This window comes from Penicillium daleae, assembly GCF_028827525.1.
Source record: "Penicillium daleae strain IBT 16125 chromosome Unknown utg000005l_segment0_segment0, whole genome shotgun sequence".
In the NCBI taxonomy this organism is placed as follows: Eukaryota; Fungi; Ascomycota; class Eurotiomycetes; order Eurotiales; family Aspergillaceae; genus Penicillium; species Penicillium daleae.
The window spans coordinates 3122524-3142974 of NW_026623153.1; the positions used below are offsets into that span (position 1 = coordinate 3122524).

At 50.3% G+C, this 20451-nt stretch overlaps 9 protein-coding genes across 9 annotated transcripts; 4 read left to right on the top strand and 5 right to left on the bottom strand.

Annotated features, from left to right (window-relative positions):
- Window positions 1–766: 766 nt before the first annotated feature.
- N7458_005294 (B-type cyclin nimE) lies at window positions 767–2360 on the top strand (the record flags this gene model as incomplete). Its single annotated transcript, XM_056908676.1, has 3 exons — window positions 767–775; window positions 899–2195; window positions 2260–2360. 3 exons carry the CDS (start codon window positions 767–769, stop codon window positions 2358–2360), a joined length of 1407 nt encoding a protein of 468 aa, XP_056767294.1.
- Window positions 2361–3586: 1226 nt separating this feature from the next.
- On the top strand, window positions 3587–4467 carry N7458_005295 (HIT family protein; the record flags this gene model as incomplete). The annotated part of the gene is made up of 3 exons (XM_056908677.1): window positions 3587–3838; window positions 3955–4048; window positions 4229–4467. The coding sequence occupies 3 exons, from the start codon at window positions 3587–3589 to the stop codon at window positions 4465–4467; spliced, it is 585 nt and encodes a 194-aa protein (XP_056767295.1).
- A 160-nt stretch (window positions 4468–4627) lies between these two features.
- Window positions 4628–6307, bottom strand: N7458_005296 (tRNA (guanine-N2-)-methyltransferase; the record flags this gene model as incomplete). Its single annotated transcript, XM_056908678.1, has 5 exons — window positions 4628–4681; window positions 4738–4862; window positions 4923–5128; window positions 5187–6058; window positions 6194–6307. 5 exons carry the CDS (start codon window positions 6305–6307, stop codon window positions 4628–4630), a joined length of 1371 nt encoding a protein of 456 aa, XP_056767296.1.
- A 1230-nt stretch (window positions 6308–7537) lies between these two features.
- N7458_005297 (putative histone deacetylase SIR2) lies at window positions 7538–9277 on the bottom strand (the record flags this gene model as incomplete). Its single annotated transcript, XM_056908679.1, has 5 exons — window positions 7538–7720; window positions 7775–7954; window positions 8018–8569; window positions 8629–8939; window positions 9043–9277. 5 exons carry the CDS (start codon window positions 9275–9277, stop codon window positions 7538–7540), a joined length of 1461 nt encoding a protein of 486 aa, XP_056767297.1.
- A 252-nt stretch (window positions 9278–9529) lies between these two features.
- On the bottom strand, window positions 9530–10791 carry N7458_005298 (ACL4 family protein; the record flags this gene model as incomplete). The annotated part of the gene is made up of 2 exons (XM_056908680.1): window positions 9530–10175; window positions 10235–10791. 2 exons carry the CDS (start codon window positions 10789–10791, stop codon window positions 9530–9532), a joined length of 1203 nt encoding a protein of 400 aa, XP_056767298.1.
- A 372-nt stretch (window positions 10792–11163) lies between these two features.
- On the top strand, window positions 11164–11931 carry N7458_005299 (RWD domain-containing protein; the record flags this gene model as incomplete). The annotated part of the gene is made up of 2 exons (XM_056908681.1): window positions 11164–11230; window positions 11309–11931. The coding sequence occupies 2 exons, from the start codon at window positions 11164–11166 to the stop codon at window positions 11929–11931; spliced, it is 690 nt and encodes a 229-aa protein (XP_056767299.1).
- Window positions 11932–12245: 314 nt separating this feature from the next.
- Window positions 12246–13233, bottom strand: N7458_005300 (LYR motif-containing protein; the record flags this gene model as incomplete). The annotated part of the gene is made up of 3 exons (XM_056908682.1): window positions 12246–12899; window positions 12964–13127; window positions 13185–13233. 3 exons carry the CDS (start codon window positions 13231–13233, stop codon window positions 12246–12248), a joined length of 867 nt encoding a protein of 288 aa, XP_056767300.1.
- A 556-nt stretch (window positions 13234–13789) lies between these two features.
- Window positions 13790–14465, bottom strand: N7458_005301 (E2 ubiquitin-conjugating protein MMS2; the record flags this gene model as incomplete). Its single annotated transcript, XM_056908683.1, has 5 exons — window positions 13790–13850; window positions 13909–13988; window positions 14050–14173; window positions 14214–14325; window positions 14393–14465. The coding sequence occupies 5 exons, from the start codon at window positions 14463–14465 to the stop codon at window positions 13790–13792; spliced, it is 450 nt and encodes a 149-aa protein (XP_056767301.1).
- Window positions 14466–14879: 414 nt separating this feature from the next.
- Window positions 14880–20312, top strand: N7458_005302 (uncharacterized protein; the record flags this gene model as incomplete). The annotated part of the gene is made up of 6 exons (XM_056908684.1): window positions 14880–14957; window positions 15014–15080; window positions 15134–15307; window positions 15364–15570; window positions 15627–15715; window positions 15771–20312. 6 exons carry the CDS (start codon window positions 14880–14882, stop codon window positions 20310–20312), a joined length of 5157 nt encoding a protein of 1718 aa, XP_056767302.1.
- Between the last annotated feature and the right edge of the window lie 139 nt (window positions 20313–20451).

Genomic DNA, 20451 nt, shown 5'->3' on the forward strand with positions numbered 1-20451 from the left:
TCCAATACCGCCCCTACCAACCACCCCTCCCTTTCATTTCTGGATCTACCACCTCCCCAATCCTCCGATCTGGACCTTCTCTAGATCCTAAATTACTTTTCCCTATTTTGGACTCCATTTCATCAATTCTATTCCAAAGCATCTCTATCTCGTCTTATTACCAGGCAGAATAAAACAGAGAAGTGGGAAGAGACCCCGTCGCGACTCGCTGTGTGTGGGGCGTCATTCAAGTTTGACCGGTTTTCCACGCTAGCACAGTAGGGCCAAACATCGCTTGGCCCTCTCTCGACTTCTTCCTTTTCCCTCATCATCATCGTTCCATTTCGAGATACCCTTCCTCCCCTCCACCTTCCTCCATCCTTGGGTCATATCCTTCTTAAAGGGCCCCCAGTGTCATTTCAAATACCTCTGCACCCTTTAATCATCTCTTCCTGCGCGTTTTCCGACTCCGGCTCGCAGAGACTTCGCGAGTCCTCTGAATATCAACAGCGACTTGCATGAGTCGTGACTCGCGACTCATCCCATCCCGAATCCTCTGAGCAGCTACCATTGCCTTCTGGCGACTGTAGCTTCCTCAGGGTAACTACATTTTCACGCGTGGTACGTGCACTTCGACCTTGATACTCTGGTATTTGGAGGTTCCCACCGAGGTAATGTCGAACGGAATGCTGACCTGAGTGGCCCGGCTTGGACTAGACTGTCTGGCTCGCCCCTTCCTTTTCTCTCATCGCGTTCTACTTCCCTCCTCTCTCTTGAGACTACCACGATGCCTGTGGTAAGCAATTCCAAGCCCTGACTGTTCGAGTCAATTGCACTGCAGGACCTGTCTTGAGGCTGCATTGAACATCTCGACGCGTCGAAAGCTTTGCTTGTGGTCAAAACATTAACACTCTCATAGGCCCGTAGCCTCCGCTCTCGAGGCACCATGAATGAGAACGACGAGAACGGGCCTTCTACGCGTATGACGCGGGCCAAGGCCGCCCTCAACACTGACGGTCCTGCCGATGCTGTCAAGAAGCCTCTGCAGACCAAGCGTACTACGACTACCAGCGGTGCTCAGCGTCCCCGTGCCGCTCTCGGAGATGTCAGCAATGTCAACAAGGCCGATGCTGCGGAAATCAAGGGTGCAAAGAAAGCTGTTGGTGGCAAGGCCGGTCTGACCTCCAAGGCAACCACCCAAACTGGCGGCGTTCAGAAGCTCAGCCGCACCAACTCATCACGCACTACTGCTCTCCAGCCTCGCGATCCCAACCCAAAGAAGCCTGCCAACAAGCGTCCCCCCAAGGCCGAGAACGGCGAGCAGCAGGAGCCTCCCCGCAAGAAGGAGAAGATCGAGGTTGAGAAGGGGATCAAGGAGAAGGTTGAGAAGGGGATCAAGGAGAAGCTTGTTGAAGTGGTTGGGCAGGATGTTGGCTTGGGACCCGATGTTGTCGACCTGGATACTGAGGACCTCGATGACCCATTGATGGCTGCGGAATATGTGGTGGAGATCTTCGACTATTTGCGCGACCTTGAGATGATTACCCTGCCCAACCCCGACTACATCGAGCACCAACCCGATCTGGAGTGGAAGATGCGCGGCATCCTTGTCGACTGGTTGATCGAGGTTCACACCCGCTTCCGCTTGCTTCCCGAGACTCTGTTCCTCGCTGTCAACATTATTGATCGTTTCCTGTCGGCCGAGGTCGTCGCCCTGGATCGTCTTCAGCTTGTCGGTGTCACTGCGATGTTCATTGCCTCCAAGTATGAGGAGGTTCTGTCCCCTCACGTTGCCAACTTCAGCCACGTCGCCGATGAGACTTTCTCCGACAAGGAGATTCTTGATGCCGAGCGACACGTCCTCGCGACCCTCGAGTACAACATGAGCTTCCCCAACCCTATGAACTTCCTGCGTCGCATCTCCAAGGCGGATAACTACGACATTCAGACCCGTACCCTGGGCAAGTATCTCATGGAGATCAGCCTGCTCGACCACCGTTTCATGAGCTACCCCCAGAGCCACATTGCTGCCGCGGCCATGTACCTGGCACGTCTCATTTTGGAGCGTGGACCTTGGGATGCCACTTTGGCCCATTACGCCGGATACACCGAGAAGGAGATCGATCCAGTCTTCCGCCTGATGATTGACTACCTCCACCGGCCTGTCTCCCATGAGGCTTTCTTCAAGAAGTATGCCAGCAAGAAGTTCTTGAAGGGTATGTTTCTGTCTCCTCCGTTCCCACACTCTTCCGTTGTATTTGTGCTAACTCCAGTGAATAGCCTCCATCCTGACCCGTCAGTGGGCCAAGAAGTATCACCACATGTACATCGAGAGCTCCACCGCGGAGCCGTACACTTTCATCAAGGACAGCGAACAGTAATGATGCCATTTACGATGTTATGCTAGCCCTGTGTCGGTACTGTCGTTGTCCTTCATGACGATCCCAAGGCCCTCGAGACACTGCGACCAGGGGACTTCAATTCCTCCATATTTTGGCATTTCATTGTGCTGGTATCGACTACCTCTTTGCATATTCTTAACGAATGACTTGATTGATTTGTGCGCTTCGGCATTTGTCTTTTGTGACGGGTGGTGTTCGGCGCTCAGCCCTGTGGTACTACTGTTTCGATTCCGGCTTGTGTGGTTTCTTTCTTTCTGCTTCTTGATTGCATGGGGTGCCTCTTCTCTCGCCTGCACTGATACCTTGCCATTCTTCCTTATTCGTGTTCGTGTGGCTGGCGTCGGACTTTTATCTTATCATTTTTCTTTTCTTTCCTGCTCTTTTTCAAGATCAGAATATCACCTTTTCTGCGCCCATGAATTTTGTCTTCGTTTCTTGGGTCCCCTTTTTTCTCCACTGTGGACCGGACCACAACAGGTGGTCCTCTTCAGTGGCTATCTTTTGAAGGAAACAAAAAGAGGTTGGATATTTATGGAATTCTTATCTCTTGTCGTCTGGACGGTTCAGGTTGGTGAAGATGAAGGACTCTTCCCCGGATGCTAGATGGATTGGTTTGGAAGTGGTAATCAGCGTCAAGGTTGTTCTGGCTGGGGTCTGTTTTAGATTAGTTTGGTTCTGCGCTGGGTGCTTGGCGTGGTTCTTGGATGCAATTCCGATCTTCTGTTTCCATTGTCGCGTCTGGTTTTAATTGGGGAGGTGTACATAGGCGTCTTCTCTTCTGGATCGGATGCGCAAAATAGGTCTTCAGTTTGAATGAACCTTTGTCTGATTTTTGAAATTGTGATCGTCTGTTTTAGGTAGTCCCTACGCCCCATCTAAAACTAGCCGAGGTCGGACTGACGACGTCCGATCGACGGCACCACTCACCAGCGTATAGTGCTTTGGACTCGAGCTTCCTTTCACCATAGACTGCCGACTATATTTGCGATTCGTACCAAGTTCCGTAAATTACCAGTCAGCCATTCCTGTGCCTTGGGCTAGATATCTCTGGGCGGTATCCGCCTCAGTTGGTTCCAGAAGATTGCGGGGAATATCTCAGTCTGCCAGTCACATACACCCAACTACCGCATTGTACTTGCAAGTCCAGCTGCCATATCTTCGGTTCATCCTCAAGCCAACTGAATCACCACCTTCTACATTCTATCATGGCAGCTGAAGTATCGACATGTCCTTTCTGCAACATTGCAGCATCGAACCCGCCAGCCCCTTTCAGTGATCTGGACTCTGGCTCAAGCCTATCCGAATCAGCATCCGAGGGCACAGCTCATCCGATTCTGTCGACGGAGCATGTACTTGCTTTCTTAGATATTATGCCTCTCACAAATGGACATGTCCTTGTTGCTCCACGAAAGCATTACGAGAAGCTGGGTGATATGGGGGTTGCAGCGGGGCAGGAGGTATGTTCACCCATCCTCGACTTATCTGTCTATCTGCAAACGATCTCATTTACTCCCTATACACTGGATGTGGGGCTTTGTATATTAGACGGCCAATGATGCTGATTCTTTGACAGATGGGGAAATGGCTTCCGATTATTTCAAGGGTCGTCACGAAGACTGTTTTCGGGGATGACCCGGATAGACATTGGAATGTTGTCCAGAATAATGGTTAGTGATTCTTATATCCTGGTCACCTACAAAGCATACTTTAAGACATGACTGGTGTCCCCGGGCGCTTCGCGGCTGCTACCATATGAACTATTCATACGACGTTCAAAATACGCCATGGTCAAACAGGACCAGGGCAAGCCGAATGCATTCAATACTCCTACTAACTGAGAGATTTAGGCGCTCGAGCGGCACAACAAGTACCTCATGTCCACTTCCACATCATCCCTCGACCATCAGATTTCGCTCACAAGCCGAGCTTTGCTATGTTCGGTCGTGGTCAGCGACATGAGCTTGACGATGAGGAGGGCGCTGCACTAGCTCGTGCTATGAGGGTTGAGTTGGACCTTGAGATCAAGCGTATACAAAAAGAAGAGGGCGTGGTTCTCAGTCACACATCGGAGAAGGGCAAATTGTGACGATGGGGCTAGACTAAACTCTGCATTTCTTCCTCTTCCGCTTCGTCTCCGGAGCAGAGGTTTCTCTATGCGACACGCTCTTCCATTTCTTTAGCAGCGCAGATAACTGAAATTCTATCAGTGCATTAGTAGCCGGCTCTTGCTCAAAGCAGTATCATCTTCATTGAGATGCATGTTCCTCCTCATCTCCTCTGGAAGCGTTGCGCTTATTGTACTGCAATGAATGATTAGACATGCAGGGTAACAATAATTCTACAGTAATATACGTACTTTTACTCGGAACGCATTGAGGTCATCAGCCGATACACCCTCACCGTCTGTCTTGCTTCTTCCTTGTGTGACATCGGAAATCTCTCCTTCTGGTAGACGACGGTAGATCATCAACCGGCGAGACCCTGAGATATCACAGTCAGCTTTCAGCTGTTTAAACTACCCCGGGGCGGCGCTGGACTTACAATTGGTGAAAGGTTGAACGCAAACGCTGATGACTTCCAGATTTGGATGCATAGGCACTGGGAATTCAACAGCCTCGTCGCTAGCTGTCGGCATCCACATGGCTAGTCGTCCATTAGGAACGAGCCTTCGAACTGCAAATTCAAGGATATCCCTTTGTAGCGTTTCAAACCCGTATGGTCTTTTCGGCGGGATGTAACCCTTTCGGCTGTAATAAGGTCAGATACTGGTCAATCTAGAGATTCGAACAAAGATTTAAGACATACTAGTGAGCAGGAACGCCGTCAATGATGACTGGGGGAATAACTTTTCCATCGCGAGTTCCCAGAACCCGCAAACCTTCACGGACGCCGTAGGGAGGATCACAGATGATACCATCCAGCAACGCGGTATCTCTCAAAGGCGTATTGGTAATATCCGACGTGAATGCATCCAGGAACTGGCTCACAATGTTGTACTGCTTAAAATTCTGCAGCATTGCCATTCCATTTTTACGCTCGTGATCCTTGCCACGAAAGGCTCGAGGATCAATATCAGAGCCCATAGTCAGAGCGCCAAAGTGCGAGGCTGCCACCAGAAAGCTTCCAGCCCCAACAAAAGGATCGAAGAAGACCTTCCCAGGAGCTGCAAGAGCCATATTGGCCGTGACCAAGGATAACTCTGCATCCATGGACGTGGTACTGATGTACTTGCGTTTTTTGAGATTGTGAGACAGGATAATGTCGCGAGGACTTTTCGCAAGCCAGCGTCCCAAGTAAATCATCCGTGGCTCGGACGACCTCTTTGTGCCGATGGCATTTTCCTCGATGTCTGTCACGTAGTCTTCGACGACGCAAAATTGCTCATCGGGGTTCTTCAGCCGCACCTCGCCTTTTAGATTCAAGTAGTCGAATGACTCGAAGATCTCGGTTTTCTTCGCTGTACTCCGCTTGCCCGCAAAGCAATCGACAGCAAGTGCGTATTTGACACGGTGGTAGTCTGCCCATCGGTGTTGCGTTCTCCGATGGACGTCGGCATGTAATGCTTCATAGGTTGTACCCTGGCCCCAGAGTTCAAGAATATCTTTTGCCAGGATACTGCGCGATATCAGCGCACGCGCCGCGGCTTCGTCTTTCAGTTTTACCACGCAGAATGGTGTCTGTTGGGCTTCTGTTAGTGCGGATCGAGGCATGCAAGCGCGATGGAGGTGGAGGGGAGCGAAGAATGTTCAATGAATGAAATCCAGGTTGAATTCTTAATAAAATCCCGAATGGTTTATTTGAATTTCACATACAAATTCGTTGTAGGCAATTATCTTCATTTCAATGCCAAGCAGTGTAGCCACGGCCTGAAGCTCTGGTTGCCGAAATGTCTCATGGCACTGGGCGAGTCGCACCAGATACTCCATGGTGACAAGTCTAATATTGAGCGTTTCTTCCTCTCTCTTCGTCTTTTTGAGTATCAAAATATCGATTAATCGTTAGGCGTTGGTTCGTGGAATGCATGTATTAATTGGTCGATTGTGAGTGGTGGGGGGTGGTGTTAACGAGTAGTGGACGGGAGTTGAAGTTTTTTCCTCGCCAGTTTTTGGGTCGCCAACTTTAAGTCACGACAGCAGCCCACCAACTAACATGCCATATAGATGGCCATATCATACCCGTAGCGAACTATGGACGAATCCTCGGACTGTTTCAAATGACGAATGATTTCTATAACGTTTCAGCGTAAACATAATCACGTGTTGCGGTAGATCTTGGAAGTCCCCCGCCGCAGAGATATATCGACGTCTGCCTGCGGACCATACTGTGGTCAATTCCGCAGGACAGACTTCCGTTCCGAGCCACGTTCTCTGCTCTATTTACGGAGTAACTTGTAGCTAAGCTCGATGTAGGCAAGGATTCTCTTAATAGCAGCTCGCGTATCGCCCCTATTCCTAAGGTGCTACCGCCCTAGATTTTGTGTACTTTCACTAGCCGGGGTACTTAGTAGGCTACCTTGGGATAGGTGCTTTGTGGGGCTTCGTGTGTCTTCCGTCGCGCCATAGACCAGACGAAGTGGGCTCTTCGTTCTCTTCCAGCTGAAGATTGGCCCGACTGGTTCCTGGTGTTGACGCGACGCGCCTGTGATGTAATTGTTCGTTCGGCCTTAAATTGGCCTTTGTTATACTATGCTATGAAATAATAAATTTATGATCCATGTTCATGTCTAGGGTAGACCATAATGAATAACATTAATTTAGTTTGAAGCTAGGCTAGCTGGCTTGATCTAGACTATCTGGAGCCCTAACCTCTATCAAGAAGAGTTCAGGCACGAGCAAAAGCGGCGAGGGGCTAAGCATTAAAACGGAAAGGGACAGCCAAGCTGTGGAATAGGTAGGTTGTGAGGTCCATCCACCTGACGTTAATGGAAGGGCGATACAATGTACGGACCCAGGCAATAGTAACTTAATAGGTAGGAAAGGGATATAATCATGTCTGTGCGGAAATCCAATGGTATTGACTGATTATCAAATAAAACTCTATCGCGATGACTCGGGCCAAGAAACAAAAGCAAGTGCTAAAATCCATCTCATTCCCAAGTAAGGATGAATCCCAAGAGACGCCGTCCCTTACATAGAACCATTTCCAAAACTCCGCCGCTATGCGCCAACAACCGTAAACACATGTCGTGACTCGTGTCCCTCAAGGGGAGTAACCTCTACCTTCTCATCCGCGGGTATCATGTGGTGCAGCAGGTCCCAGCCGGCCCTGCGGCAGAGCTCTGAAACTACCACGTCGCAATCGCCCAAGAGATCAATATCAAATCCTGTATGGGACACAGGCTACCAAAAGAATCAGCATCAGCCAGGAAAGAGGAGATGAGGGAGCTGACATACTGTACGTGAGATATAGATCTGTGGCACGTTACGAGGTAGAATGCCCGGCACTTCTGCAACAGGGGCTACCTTGAGCGAAGTCCCTATGACGATAACTAGATCCACTAGTTCTCGGTCATGATGAACCAGGCGTTGGCCAAACTCGTCGGGGAGATCCTCGCCAAAGAAAGTGATGTCGGGCTTTGCGTACGGAAGTTAGCATGGGTCTACCAACAATTACAGTCATAGAAAATCGCCGCATACCTTCATCACGCCAGGAGTTGGAATATCATAGTCATCTTCATCCGAACTGTCTTCAAACTCCTTACGGTCCTTTTGATGTCCATTGGAGCTGCGTTTCCGCTTAAGCCCTTGTGGTTTCAGTGCTTCTTGAGCGATTGCCTCGTGGCAAGCAGTGCATTCAGGGATTTTGCCGTGTCTGATATCACTGAAGATCGCGTCACCAAGAACCTTGAACTTGCACTTGACACAAGTCGCAGTGGCGAAAGATCCATGACACTGTACAATCTTCTCCGGTAGGACCCCAGCGTTGGCCTCAATATTGTCAATGTTCTGGGTGTAGTTGGTCAACAACTTCCCTTTGTCCTGCAGAAGCTTGATGAATCCATGAGTCGGTGAGAATTTCTTCTCCGTCGGGAGGATGTCTTTGGCAATAGAGAAAAAGACGCTAGGGTCATCTCGGAAGACATGGATGTCAAAGACCTCCTGAGGGTCGCTTAAACCAAGATGTTCCAATTTCGAATAGAGACCGGTATCTTTAGAACGGAAGTCAGGAATGCCGAGACTCGTTGAAATCTGCATATAAGTGCTCTTTTAGTTTTGGCGTGGGATATGTGTAAACTTAGAAGACCTACACCTGCGCCCGTCAGGACAACGATATTCTTGGACTCCTGCAAGAGCCGCACAGCGTCTTCAACAGAGTTGTATTGAGGAAGCTTTGGTCGCCGAGCGAATTCTCGAGACAATGCGACAGCCAACAGCGGATGGTAGGACTCGTCCGGCGCGCCCTCAAGGAATGACGGTGGCATGATTCCAAATGCCGTACAGAGTTTCTTCGCCGTCACGGTCTCCCGCGCGATAGTCTCTTCCACAAAGGCCGCTTTGCCAATATCATGAAGGCGTTGCCGAAAGGCGACGGCCTCTTCCAGGGTACAGGCACCGGGAACTACAGTGCGCCATCATGTTAGCCAAGCATGTTGTGGCAGGGTGATCGATCGCGGGGAAAGCTGGGGTAAAGGGGTGATGTAAGATCAAAGGCAGAGCCATACCAAGTCCATCACGTAGCTGTTCATCGCGCAAAAACTGGATTGTATCCCCGCCATGAGACAGAGTGTCCCAGTCCTCTGAATCATCGCTGTCTGTTTCAAACTCGGACGACGCCTCTTCCAGCGCGACCGTCTCCGCTTCGACCTGCTCCACGACGTCCACGGCCTCTACAGCTTCCACTTCGACCACAGGAGACTTCACCGGGGTCTTCACGCTCGGCGCTGGTACCAAGTCCATCCTGCAGGAGTTTTGACAGCCTCGACGACTCTTCGCGCAGTAAATGCCGACAAAAATTCGGTATCAGCAGGCCCGGAGAGGGTTAATCCGGAGCCGAGGTGGTTCAGTGGCGAGGAGTAAGAAGGAATGGTTGGTGGAAGAAAGGGAAGATCTATGGGAGGGACAAACTTTTTTATTTGTGGTATCAACAAAGAAAACAAGAAAAATAAAGAGAACTGTACAAGCGTAAAACATCATCACTGGCTGTTGTATCTATGAATCGGCCATTTCGTGATCTTCGTCATCAGAGTCCGCCTCAATTTCCTCATCCCACTCCTCACCCTCGCCCTCGCCCTCGCCCTCAGCCTCACTATCCACATCTTCTCCAATCTCGGCAAGCATCCCTTGGATGAGCTCTTGGGCGTGAGCTTTGAGGGGCTCGTCCTCATACTCCAGTAGATCGTAAAGCTTCAAGCTTTGCTTTAGCCACTCCCGACTAGCAATCAAAGACGCGTGTCGCGGCGATTCAGCGGCCTCATCTTCAGCGATATCTTTTGGCGCTTGTTGCTTCTCCGCCAGCAGATAGAGACACCAGCCGCCAAGATACCACGCCTCCACGCTTTGGTCATCTTCGAGGATCAGACGCTCAAGAACTTCCAGAGCCTCGAACTCCAGCGTCACTTCCATGAGAAGGCGTGCAAGACTAATGCGTACCGCAAAATCAGGCACCTTAGGGTCTTCGGGGGCCAGGTCCTTCCACAGGCTAATGCTTCGTTTGAGGGCTTCCTGAGCTTCCTCGGTCCTCAGCTGTGATATCCGAATGGAAGCGAAGGTCTGGAGGACTTCTGGCGCGTCGGGGGTGAATGTAAGAGCCTCTGTGATAAGAGCCTCACACCGAGCCTCGGCGTCTTCTTCCCAACTGTGATTCAGACTGTCAGTCATGGAACCTTCGTGATTGCAGCAGACCATGAAACTTACGAAAGGTCAGTCATATAGATCTCTGCGACGGCGCAGAGCGCATTAGACAACTTGATCTTCTTTTCCTCTGCAAGAGCGACCTCCTCAGTGCCAGTCTTTCCTTCCAAGGACTGGAGAGTCTGCCTGAGAGACGAGACACCCTTTTCGAACCACTGGACACTGTCCGCACCACCCTGTTCGCTCAATTGGGCGAGCCACATGAATTTCTCAGCGCCGCCACCCTCCGATTCCGGTATTGATCCATTGGGATCCTGCTCGATGGCACGAAGGAAGTATTCACGAGCGGTCTCGATCTCCCCAAGCTCAACGTTGATTTCACCGAGAAGATTCACCGCCTGAAGTTGTACTGACGCATTTTCGGTAGCGAGGTCTAGCGCCTGCTGTGCGGTTGGTAGGGCCTCGTCAACTCGACCCGTCTGGAGGAGGATTGTGGCCTGGTCGAGTAATGTCGAGGGGTCTTGGGACATCTTGGGTTTCGAGATCGAGCCACCAGGGCCGAGGATGGACTTTGTGCGGGACTTGGATGACTTTTTCTTTTGTGGTCTGGGCTTTCCCATGGCAGGTCTATTGTGAAACAAATAAACAGAGCAAGGAATGTGTCTTATGAAAAACGAGGAAGAATAGTAGTGTTCAGTGTCGGAGATTCAGAGTAAAAAAGTGAAGCTTCCGCCCAAAAATTAGAGCTGTTTGACAGGTTTGCATGCGGGACCGCAAGATTAGCATTTACCACGGTCGAGCAAACGCAATGCGATGATTTGACTGAAAGAGCTAATCTTCTTTTTACGAACACGCCTCCAAGAGCCTTGAATGCTCAAACCCGTCTTTTCCTTACAAATACTCTTCTTGACGATTTGACGTGGAATCTCTCCTCCCCTGTCAGCCGGCCTGCATATTTATTACCCCTCCAATCCGCGGGCGGATCAGACGCAATGGGCCGCGAGGACCAAATTGAGGAGCGCGAGGTCCTTGACTCAATTTTTCCAGATGAGATTACAGGTAGAGCCCTACCTCATTGCCTTGCAACAGTGTGCATGACCAAGAGAATGCAAAGTTGCTAAATTTGCTCGTTCCAAGACATTTCCGAAACTTCGTACAAGATCTCGATAACGCTCGACCCCCCCGAGAATGGCCCCGAGCCAGAGCAGCCAGTGATCTATCTTGAAGTTTCATACCCCGAAGACTATCCCGACATCGCCCCCGAACTCAATATTACGCCAGTTCCTAATGCACCAAAGCACCCTCTTATTGAGCTCCCACAAGATGAAGAGGTCCTAACAAGCGCCTTGAACAATGCAATCGAAGAGAATATGGGAATGGCAATGGTTTTCTCGCTTGTTAGTGCGCTGAAGGAAGCCGCAGAGCAGTTGATGGTGGATCGAGTACAGGCTGTTGAGGAGAAGAAGGCGCTCGTGGCTCAAAAGGCAGAGGAGGAAGAGAACCGGAAATTCCGCGGCACACCAGTCAATCGAGAGACGTTCCAGAAATGGCTTGCAGATTTCAAGAAAGAGACAGAGGAGGATGAGCAGCGGCAGCGGGAGGAGAAGGAGGCCGAGGACAAAAAGAAGAAAGTTGCCAAGGAAGAGAAGAAGCTTACAGGCCGAGAGCTGTGGGAGCGTGGTCTGGCGGGCAAGGCCGATTATGACGAAGAAGAAGAGGATGATATGCCTGTAGTGGATAAGCTCAAGGTTACTGCATGATGTGATTACGGCCGGTGTATTTGAAAGTACCTTTTCACATGGTCTACGTGTCTCTGGAAGCTTTTGCACATAGCACAAAACGAGTCTACGATGACATGAAGAATATCTAACTCTCTGGCTATTCATACGTCCATAGAAGGGGGTGTTCAAAGTCTGAACGATCGATAAAATTGGGGGTATCATAATTGAGAATCATCTATTATACAAAACGGGGTACATCCCGATAAAGAGCCGACCACCAAGCCCAGGCCGCGGATGAATTCAAGAACTGGCCGATGAATGTTGGGCTTGCAGTGATCAACCCCATTGGAAGATCAAGTAGCCTTGTCTTGCATGGCCAACCGCTCCAACTGTCTTTTCTCGTCTTCTTTCTTGGCCAATTCTCTCTCTTCAAGCACAATGCTCCACATACTTTCGGCTAGCTCCCGGTTTTGCCTGTCCGTTCCTCGGATCTTCTCATAGACGTTGTCCAGAGCAAGCTTGATCTCCTCCGACCACGTTGCTTGTTCTGTGGCTCTGGTGAGATGATCCCAAGCATCTTCGTCCTTAGCAAAGAGAAGCTCCACTTTTAGCCTGTCTCGGGCCACAATACGGTTCCAACGCTTTTCGAGCTTGCTTCGTATGACGCCACTCAGATTCCTTGGCTGAGGCTTCTTGATGCGCAAGAACGGCACACCACGTGCATTGACTAGGACCGGGATCTTTCGTTTCCCGCTAAGAGTTAACCGTGGACGACTCAGAATAGACAAAGCTTCCGGATGCTTGCGGGAGGTCTCTTGCTCGAATCGTATGGTCACTTCCTTTCGAGCCTGCCTCGGCGATACCGGCTTCGGCGGCATCAGCTCCGCGATCCTTCTTTGCTGAGCGGCATATTGCTCCCTGAAAGACTTTGCCTGAGACAGTATCGAAGTAATCTTGAGGGAGGCCCGCTGGTTTCCTTTATGTGCGCGATCGAGCAAGTCCAGAGCCTAAGTCGAGTTGTTCGCAGTTCAGTATTGGTGATATGCCAGGAAAGCCTTCGCCCACGCGCACCTCGTATCCTGCTTTCAAAGCATTCGCAATCTGAGATGGGCTCTGTAGCCTTGTGTATCTTCGAAATCTCTGCTTGACGAGAAACTTGGTCTCGTCGCGCCAGGGCGCATCACCGGCAGCGGCGGGAGAACATCGTCGGAGGAGCGCCCTATAAAGTGACAGACCTGTGGTGGACCACAAAATTAGCTTGGGCAACAATGGATGGATAAAATCAAGCTCACAAGCAAAGCGATGGACACCAGACCCACGTGGTACTAGGACCTTATGCATTCCGTGATCTCGGAGGCAGACTCGACAAATTGCGGAAGTCCTCCGCAAGTGATCAAATGAGGAAGCGTGTCACGTGATATTAATCTAAGTATAAAGACGGCCGAAGAGGTAGCGTAACTAGTGGAGAGTGAGGAAAAATAAAGATGTAGATGTGATTCATCACAATGACTTGGAATTTGACATCGTACAAACCGACGCAGGCGGGATCATCTTACGCTGGATAACTATCTCTGTCTACTTGCCTCTATCTCAATTACAGCATTGGACGAAATTAAAAATATTGAGTTGAATCAAAGGCTTGAAGATGGCACGCTGTGATCATATTACCGAGAGCAGCAGCCAGCGCCATCTAGTCAAGAGTACAGATAACAACATTTTTGCGAATGTTATGAATGAATTTAATTGGGCTAAGAGAACCCACGCAATGCTGCCATGCATAAACTATACACGCTCTAAAAGAATCATCACGAACAAAGGAAAATAAAGCAAAGGAACCTCATTGAAAAGACCACGGTACTCCGCGTTCCTTCGAGACCCTATGAATGAAATGCGGGTTTTAGAAAGTCGAACCCTCTGGGGGCTGGGCGATCTTCTTGTGCTGGGGCAAGGCCATGTATCTAGATGGTCAGTCAGCATAACGTAAGCTAGTATCTGGAAGCTATATGGATATCTAACCTCCGCAGCTCGATTAAGACGGTCTCCATGGTATGGCTTCGCTTCCATTGAGCAAGACACGGGAGTTTGGATGGATCGACCTAAGATATTATCAATTTAGTGTCCTGGACTTCTTTCGGATATCAATAATACAACTCGTACCTTGCCTGTTTGCTGGTCGACGCACGGGATGTTGACGCGCGAAACGAACTGAATGGTAGGAGGGTTGTCGGGGTAGTCTGGTCCACAGTGGATGTTGACACTGTATATCCGGTTCTCGTGGACGCTCTAATGTACCGGGTTGTTAGCAAGGTACGAGGGCACACGACACTCGATGCGCTGGTTGAAGGTAGACAAACGTGGGGGGCCCTAAGATGGTTCCGTTCCAGTTGCTCATCATCATGTCCTCTCCATCAGCGAGTCCGTAAGAGCAAGCCTCTGCAATTGACGAGCGTCATCTGTTAGTGGCTGATCCGGTGTTATTGGAGACCAGGATGCTCCATACCTGCGCCTAGGCCTTTCTCGCCTTTCTCGAGCTCCTCCAGGAGGCGGAAGTTTCGCGGAATCGTGGCAGACATTTTGGAAACAGTTAATATCGGTTGATCGATTCGGATCCAGCGACAGCACAAAGGTGAAGGAGCGGTTCGTGAGGATTGGAGGGAGGGGCACTTTCCTGCGGCCCGCCGCTACTGAATCGATGACCACTAGTCACGTGCGATACGGGTCTTATCGGGAGGCTTGGCACTGGAGATGCCACGCCGGGGGTTGTTGATTGCGCATCTAATTCGCGAGCCTTCGAGAACGAACACGGCCCTTGCAGGTGTTGCATCTAGATAAAATTTGACCAGAAGCTTCACAGACTCTAACCTGCAACGAAACCGGCCAGCTCATAAACTTGTGGCCAAGAGATCACCGATTGTTGACCCTCGGACCTTCGGCCACTTGGACGATAGCATCGGCCATGCGTTGAATGTAGCCGCTTTACATTAGAAATGTCCTCTCAATTCTTGCAGACCGAGCTCGCAAACCTCATACAAGAGTCTCGACGGAAGAATGCCGACCTCCGAACAGTCAGTTCATCTCTTCTCGGACATTACCCAGACCAGACATTGACCAGAAGATCCAGGCAGCCGAGCAGTCCCTGAATGAGCTAAAGGCTCTGCCCTCGACATCTGAAGCCCAGATCTCCGCAGGTAAGCCTGTAAAATTCGTGACAGAGTTGCAAGTTGGCTGATAATCGAATCAGACCTCGTGCGTAAACCTGCATTTGTTGAGCCGTTCATCATCGCCTGTCATACGCGGCACGCGAAACTTGCGGGAATCGGCGTGATTTGCCTGCAACGACTGATCGCATCTCGGGCACTGCCTTCCAGTCGTTTGAAAGATGTTTTAGCAGGTCTAAAAGAGACAACTGGCTTAAGTATGTGGCCACTCACTGAGCTGATCAATGCACAAGAGATTACTCACAGATTTTAGGCCTTGATATCCAGTTGAAGATTCTGCAGTCTTTGCCTTCACTTCTTCAATTTTATTCGAATGATCTGAGTGGTGATCTCCTAGCAAATACATTGGAGATATGTGCAACTTTGCAGGCCAGCAAGACCCTTGCAGTTAGCAGCACTGCGGCTGCGACCCTCCAGCAACTGGTTGTCTCGACTTTCGAAAGGGTATCAAGTGAAGACAGTAAGTTATAAATGCCTTCAGACACTACATGCAGAGACTGATTTATGCATGAAAAGAGCTCCCAAAGGATGCTAAATCCTTCACGAGTGTCAAGGTTGATGGCCATCCTGTGGAGGTGGCCCAGTTCGCATATGACGCTTTGCAGGTCAGATTCTATGTGTTTAGTTGTTTTTTGTGATGCTGACTCTCTTTTCAAATAGGTCTTGGATGATCTCTGTCGTCTCATTGATGGAGAGCAGTTGCAGTTTCTACGCACGAGAACTTTAGCCCCAACATTTGTTTTGGAGCTAATAGAAAGCATCATCCTCAACAGTGGCCGTCTCTTTGTGGGGCATCCGGAACTATTGCAAGTCTTGCGGGTTCGTCTGATGCCACTCACAGTACGATATTTCTCTGAAAGACATTCGTTCTCTCAGACTGTCCGCGTTGCACGTATTCTACTCGTACTCCTGAAAAGTCATATGTCTCTCTTGACTGCGGAGTGTGAGATGGCACTTGGTTTATTGACTCATTTGCTCGAGCCGGATGGTAATGCACCATGGAAACGTGTCTTATGCATGGAGGTCTTCCGAGGCCTTTACGCCGAACCTGGAGTTGTTCGACTAATTTACTCGTTGTATGATGGTGACGAAAAGAGGAAGAATGTCCTTAGGGATCATATGGCTTCTCTTGTCCGACTAGCCTCTGAAAAGCCATCATTGATTGGAGTGAGCAACCAGTCAACAATACCGCTCCGAGCAGAGCATACAAGGTCAGCAACGGAAGATCAGATTGCTCTCGAGACTGGTGGTGTCGCTGGTGTCATTGGATCTACTGGTCCTCCTGCTGAAACTAAGGTGCCTGGTATCAGCAGCCAGTGGAGTGTGGTGCGGACGCCCTACATCGAGCTCCTTGATAAAGCCGACCCGCCGCTGCCCCCGGACACTTATATCTACAGCCTCGTTCTCAACTGCATCAGCAGCTTTGCCGAGGGACTCGCCAAGTTCATCTTACCACTCACTGTCCCAGACGTGAAATCAAAGAAGAAGAACAGAATCATGATTCCAGATCAAGCAGCTGATTCTGCCCGCTCCTCTCAAGATCTTCAATCACCAGACACTTTGCGCGCCCATACTGTATCGCCGCTCAGGAAATCAGCGGTCCCAATCAATCCTCTGGAGTTGAAGTCTCATATCCAGTATTCGGCCATTAAGACATGCGCTGGTATCATTGAAGACTGCTGGCCCGCTGTTCTTGCAGCTTGTTCCACTTTCTTGCATGCTTCACTGGACGACGAATTTTACCATAACCTCGTTCGAGCGTTTCAGAAACTGGCCCATGTAGCGGGTCTCCTAAGACTTTCTGTGCCTCGAGATGCATTTCTCACAACACTCGGGAAGGCTGCAATTCCGGCGGGCACAATTGGTGCTAAGACACAAACCCCTACTACGCCGTCTATAGGTGGTCCCCAGTCCGACAATACCCCTCAAAGGAATCGTAAGAGCTCGGATATGCCTCGATCAAGCTCCTTACCGGGGGACTCGACTGGTTCGTCGGCCGCTGAGGCCTCTTCGGTTTCCTTGAGCACAAGGAATCTCTTGTGTCTGCGCGCTTTGCTAAATCTCGGAATTGCACTGGGACCAACATTGGATCAGTCAGCCTGGTCCATTTTGCTCGAAACACTTCAATACGCTGGGCTGGTGATTGGCATATCTTCCAGTACGATGCTAAAATCAGCCAGTGCCTCAGGGGAAGCAATAGTCATTTCTGGCAATGATATTCCGACAGCAAATCTTGGAGCGGAGGTCATCGCAGTGCAGACAGCTTCTGCAAAGATGTTTGAAAGCACCAGCGACTATCCTAGTGCATCTTTTCGGGAAATATTGCTTGCCTTGCTGAACCTTTCCGCCTTCACCGAGCAAGAATCAGCCCAAGAAATGCCTGAGACACCGACTTCCCCGCAGTCTGCGCGTAAATCCGGACGCATGCATCAAAATGCTCGTCGCGTTTCGCATACTGTGGGTAAATCGCGAATGCAGGACGAGGAGCTAAAGTTTGTACTCGAAAAAGGGAATGAGTTAGGCCGGGCGAACCTCGACAGGCTATCTTCACTTGACGACGAGAACATTGCAGCGTGGCAACTCCTTAGTGGAAGCCTCATCACAACGTCTGCCAACACTGCAATCAGCCCTAATCTCCGCCTACAGGCCAGCAGCATTCTCAATTCATTGATCTATCTGACAATGAAACCGAGAGAAGCAGATGATGACCAGACTCGAAACAAGGTCCAGACAAGGAACCTACAGACACTTAAGAATCAAATCACAACTCTCTATTCGTCGGATCAGGTGACCGTCAAATCACTTCCGATCACTGTGATTCAGATCCATGAACAGAGTCTGGAGATCCTCCACGGTATTCTGGAACAATATGCGGAGACCCTCGTGGACGGGTGGAGTGTCATATTTGACTTGATCTCTGGTGTATTCCGAGACGTTTCCAAAGCAGGAACCAGTACCCAGCTGACTACGCCGACTGAACGCAGGAGGTCTGCTTTACCAGGTGGCCCGCGTCTGGTCCGCGCTGCCTACAAGTCATTGCATCTTGTTGCTTCTGATTTCCTCTCTTTGCTTCCAGCACCCTGTCTCCTGGCCCTGGTGAACTCGTTCTCCAGCTTTGCATCCCAAACCCAGGATTTCAACATCTCCTTGTCGACCACTTCTTTCTTCTGGAATGTTTCCGATTTCCTGCGAGGGCAAATTGAAGAATTCGCAGTCGAGACCCACGTTGTTACTGCTGTTACTGAGGAGGAACTCGGAAATCTGGCATGCGATCAGGATGCCTCCGTGTCCAGAAACTCTCTGTGGCTATTACTGCTTCTCCGTATCGTTGGAATCACTACAGACACAAGATCCGAGATTCGAAACAGTGCGATTCACACCCTCCTGAGAATTTTCGATGCCTACGGGCAGCAACTTTCTCCAATGGCGTGGCGACTATGTTTGAACCGCGTCCTATTCTCGATGGTGGAAAATATCAGTACTACCCTGTTTGAAGCCAAGAAAGAGGAAAGTGCTAAGGATGATTACAAGTCATGGGTGGAGACAACTGTGTTGATGATCAAAGGGGTCTTGAACCTGATCACGAATTTCTTTGAAACTATCGTGAGCGACGAGAATTTCGATCAGTCCTGGACAAGACTTCTCAAGTTCCTCCACGGATTGTTGGGCATGCGTCTTCTGGAGTTCAGCGAGGCAACATTTGCCAGCCTTTCGGCTGTCTTAACTCGAGTACAGTCTCCCGAAGGCCTGAGTAAGGAGGCTCGAGAATGCGCGTGGAACCTTTGGGCCAGCGGTCATCCTGCAAATGACGAGACAGCTATTGACCTCAATCGACCCAATCAAGATGCTGCTCTAGCGTACATGCAAAGCTTCCAGCAGATCTATCGCTTATATAACGATTACCTGAGCCCGGCAAATATCGAGAAGGTGCTTCAGCATCTGCGCCTGCTAGTGTGGAACTCGGTGTCTCCGCCATACTCTCCGGATGTCGACCGCCCTTCTGCCCTGCAAGCCATGGTTATTGAGTGCATCAAAACCCTCTGTAAGGAGAAAGAGGAGTCTCAGGCTGCTATCCTGTTGTGTCTGTCTGATCTGTCCGATTCGGCTTTGACGAAATGGAGACCTGGTCATGACTCGAGAAAACCAGGCTTTGTTGCCTTTTCAAAAGCCACCATCGATCTGATCAGCTGGTACATTGCCGATTTCGGTATCAAGCAGGATATCCTCTCAAATCACGCTTTGTCCTCGACCCTCGAACGCTTTGGTAAACTGATCCTACAAAAGTACATATGGGAAGGCAAAGATCGCGAGCCATTCATGTGGCAGCAGGCCTCTACCGCATCATTGAGTGTCCTTCACGTTGCTGTTCCCTACGTCGAAAAGCAGTACGACAGGGCAAGTGAAGCCGACATAGCAAGATTCTGGAGTTGCGTGGTTGACATCACCCATGGCATTGTCTCCGCTCACGGATTCCAAACCCAGCAGCTACCGAATGCTCGAATCGTCGCCGACGAGGCTTTCGACATTGCCTCATTTACCCGCCTGAAGACACTCATTCTTCCCTCCCTCGGCGCCTCTGCCATCCCGGATGCTGTCCGCCGAAACTTTGCCCTCGCGCTCTTCCACTCCTCGTTCATCTACCCACCCCAGCGCTTAGACCTGCCTTCCAACTTGATTGAGAAAGCCCCGTTACAAGACTTTTATAGAATACGCTCAGGCCGCACCTTCGACCCACCGCCTACTTTGCGCCCGAACATGGCGTACGCTCTGATAGACACTCTCTTCGAACTTGCGGAAAGTCCGGAGTCTGATGGCTCCAAACCATGCTTCCAGACACTACTGGCTTGCTCCATCTCTCCATACCTCCTTCTCCGCTGTGCAATTCCACTCAAGGGCTACATCGCAGATCAGCCCCTCCGCGGCCTGATGCCCCAGCCCACGCCCGCACGCAAAGCGCTGCTTCATCTTCTCCTGCACATGGTGCAGCTGCAGAGCGAGCCATCGGCCATACCGGACCCGCCCTCTATGAGCACGGCATTGTCCACGGATGACGCTTCAACGGCGCGTCATCATCGTAAGCATCTCGAATGGATGTTCCCGCTCATTGTCAAGGCGGTCCAGGTCGCCGGCAAAGAACGAGATGACGGACAGATTCTGCGGGCGCTCGGCAAAGTGCTACGGGAACTCGGCCAGTTCGATTAGGTTGATTCGCAAGGGGACCTTTGAACTCTAGTCATGTATTCTTTTTCTATGTATCTAACCCCCTTTCCATAAACTGGCGTTACAGGGGAAGTGCATTTTGCAATGGACCCAAGAATTGAAGTACTTTGAATGGGACTAA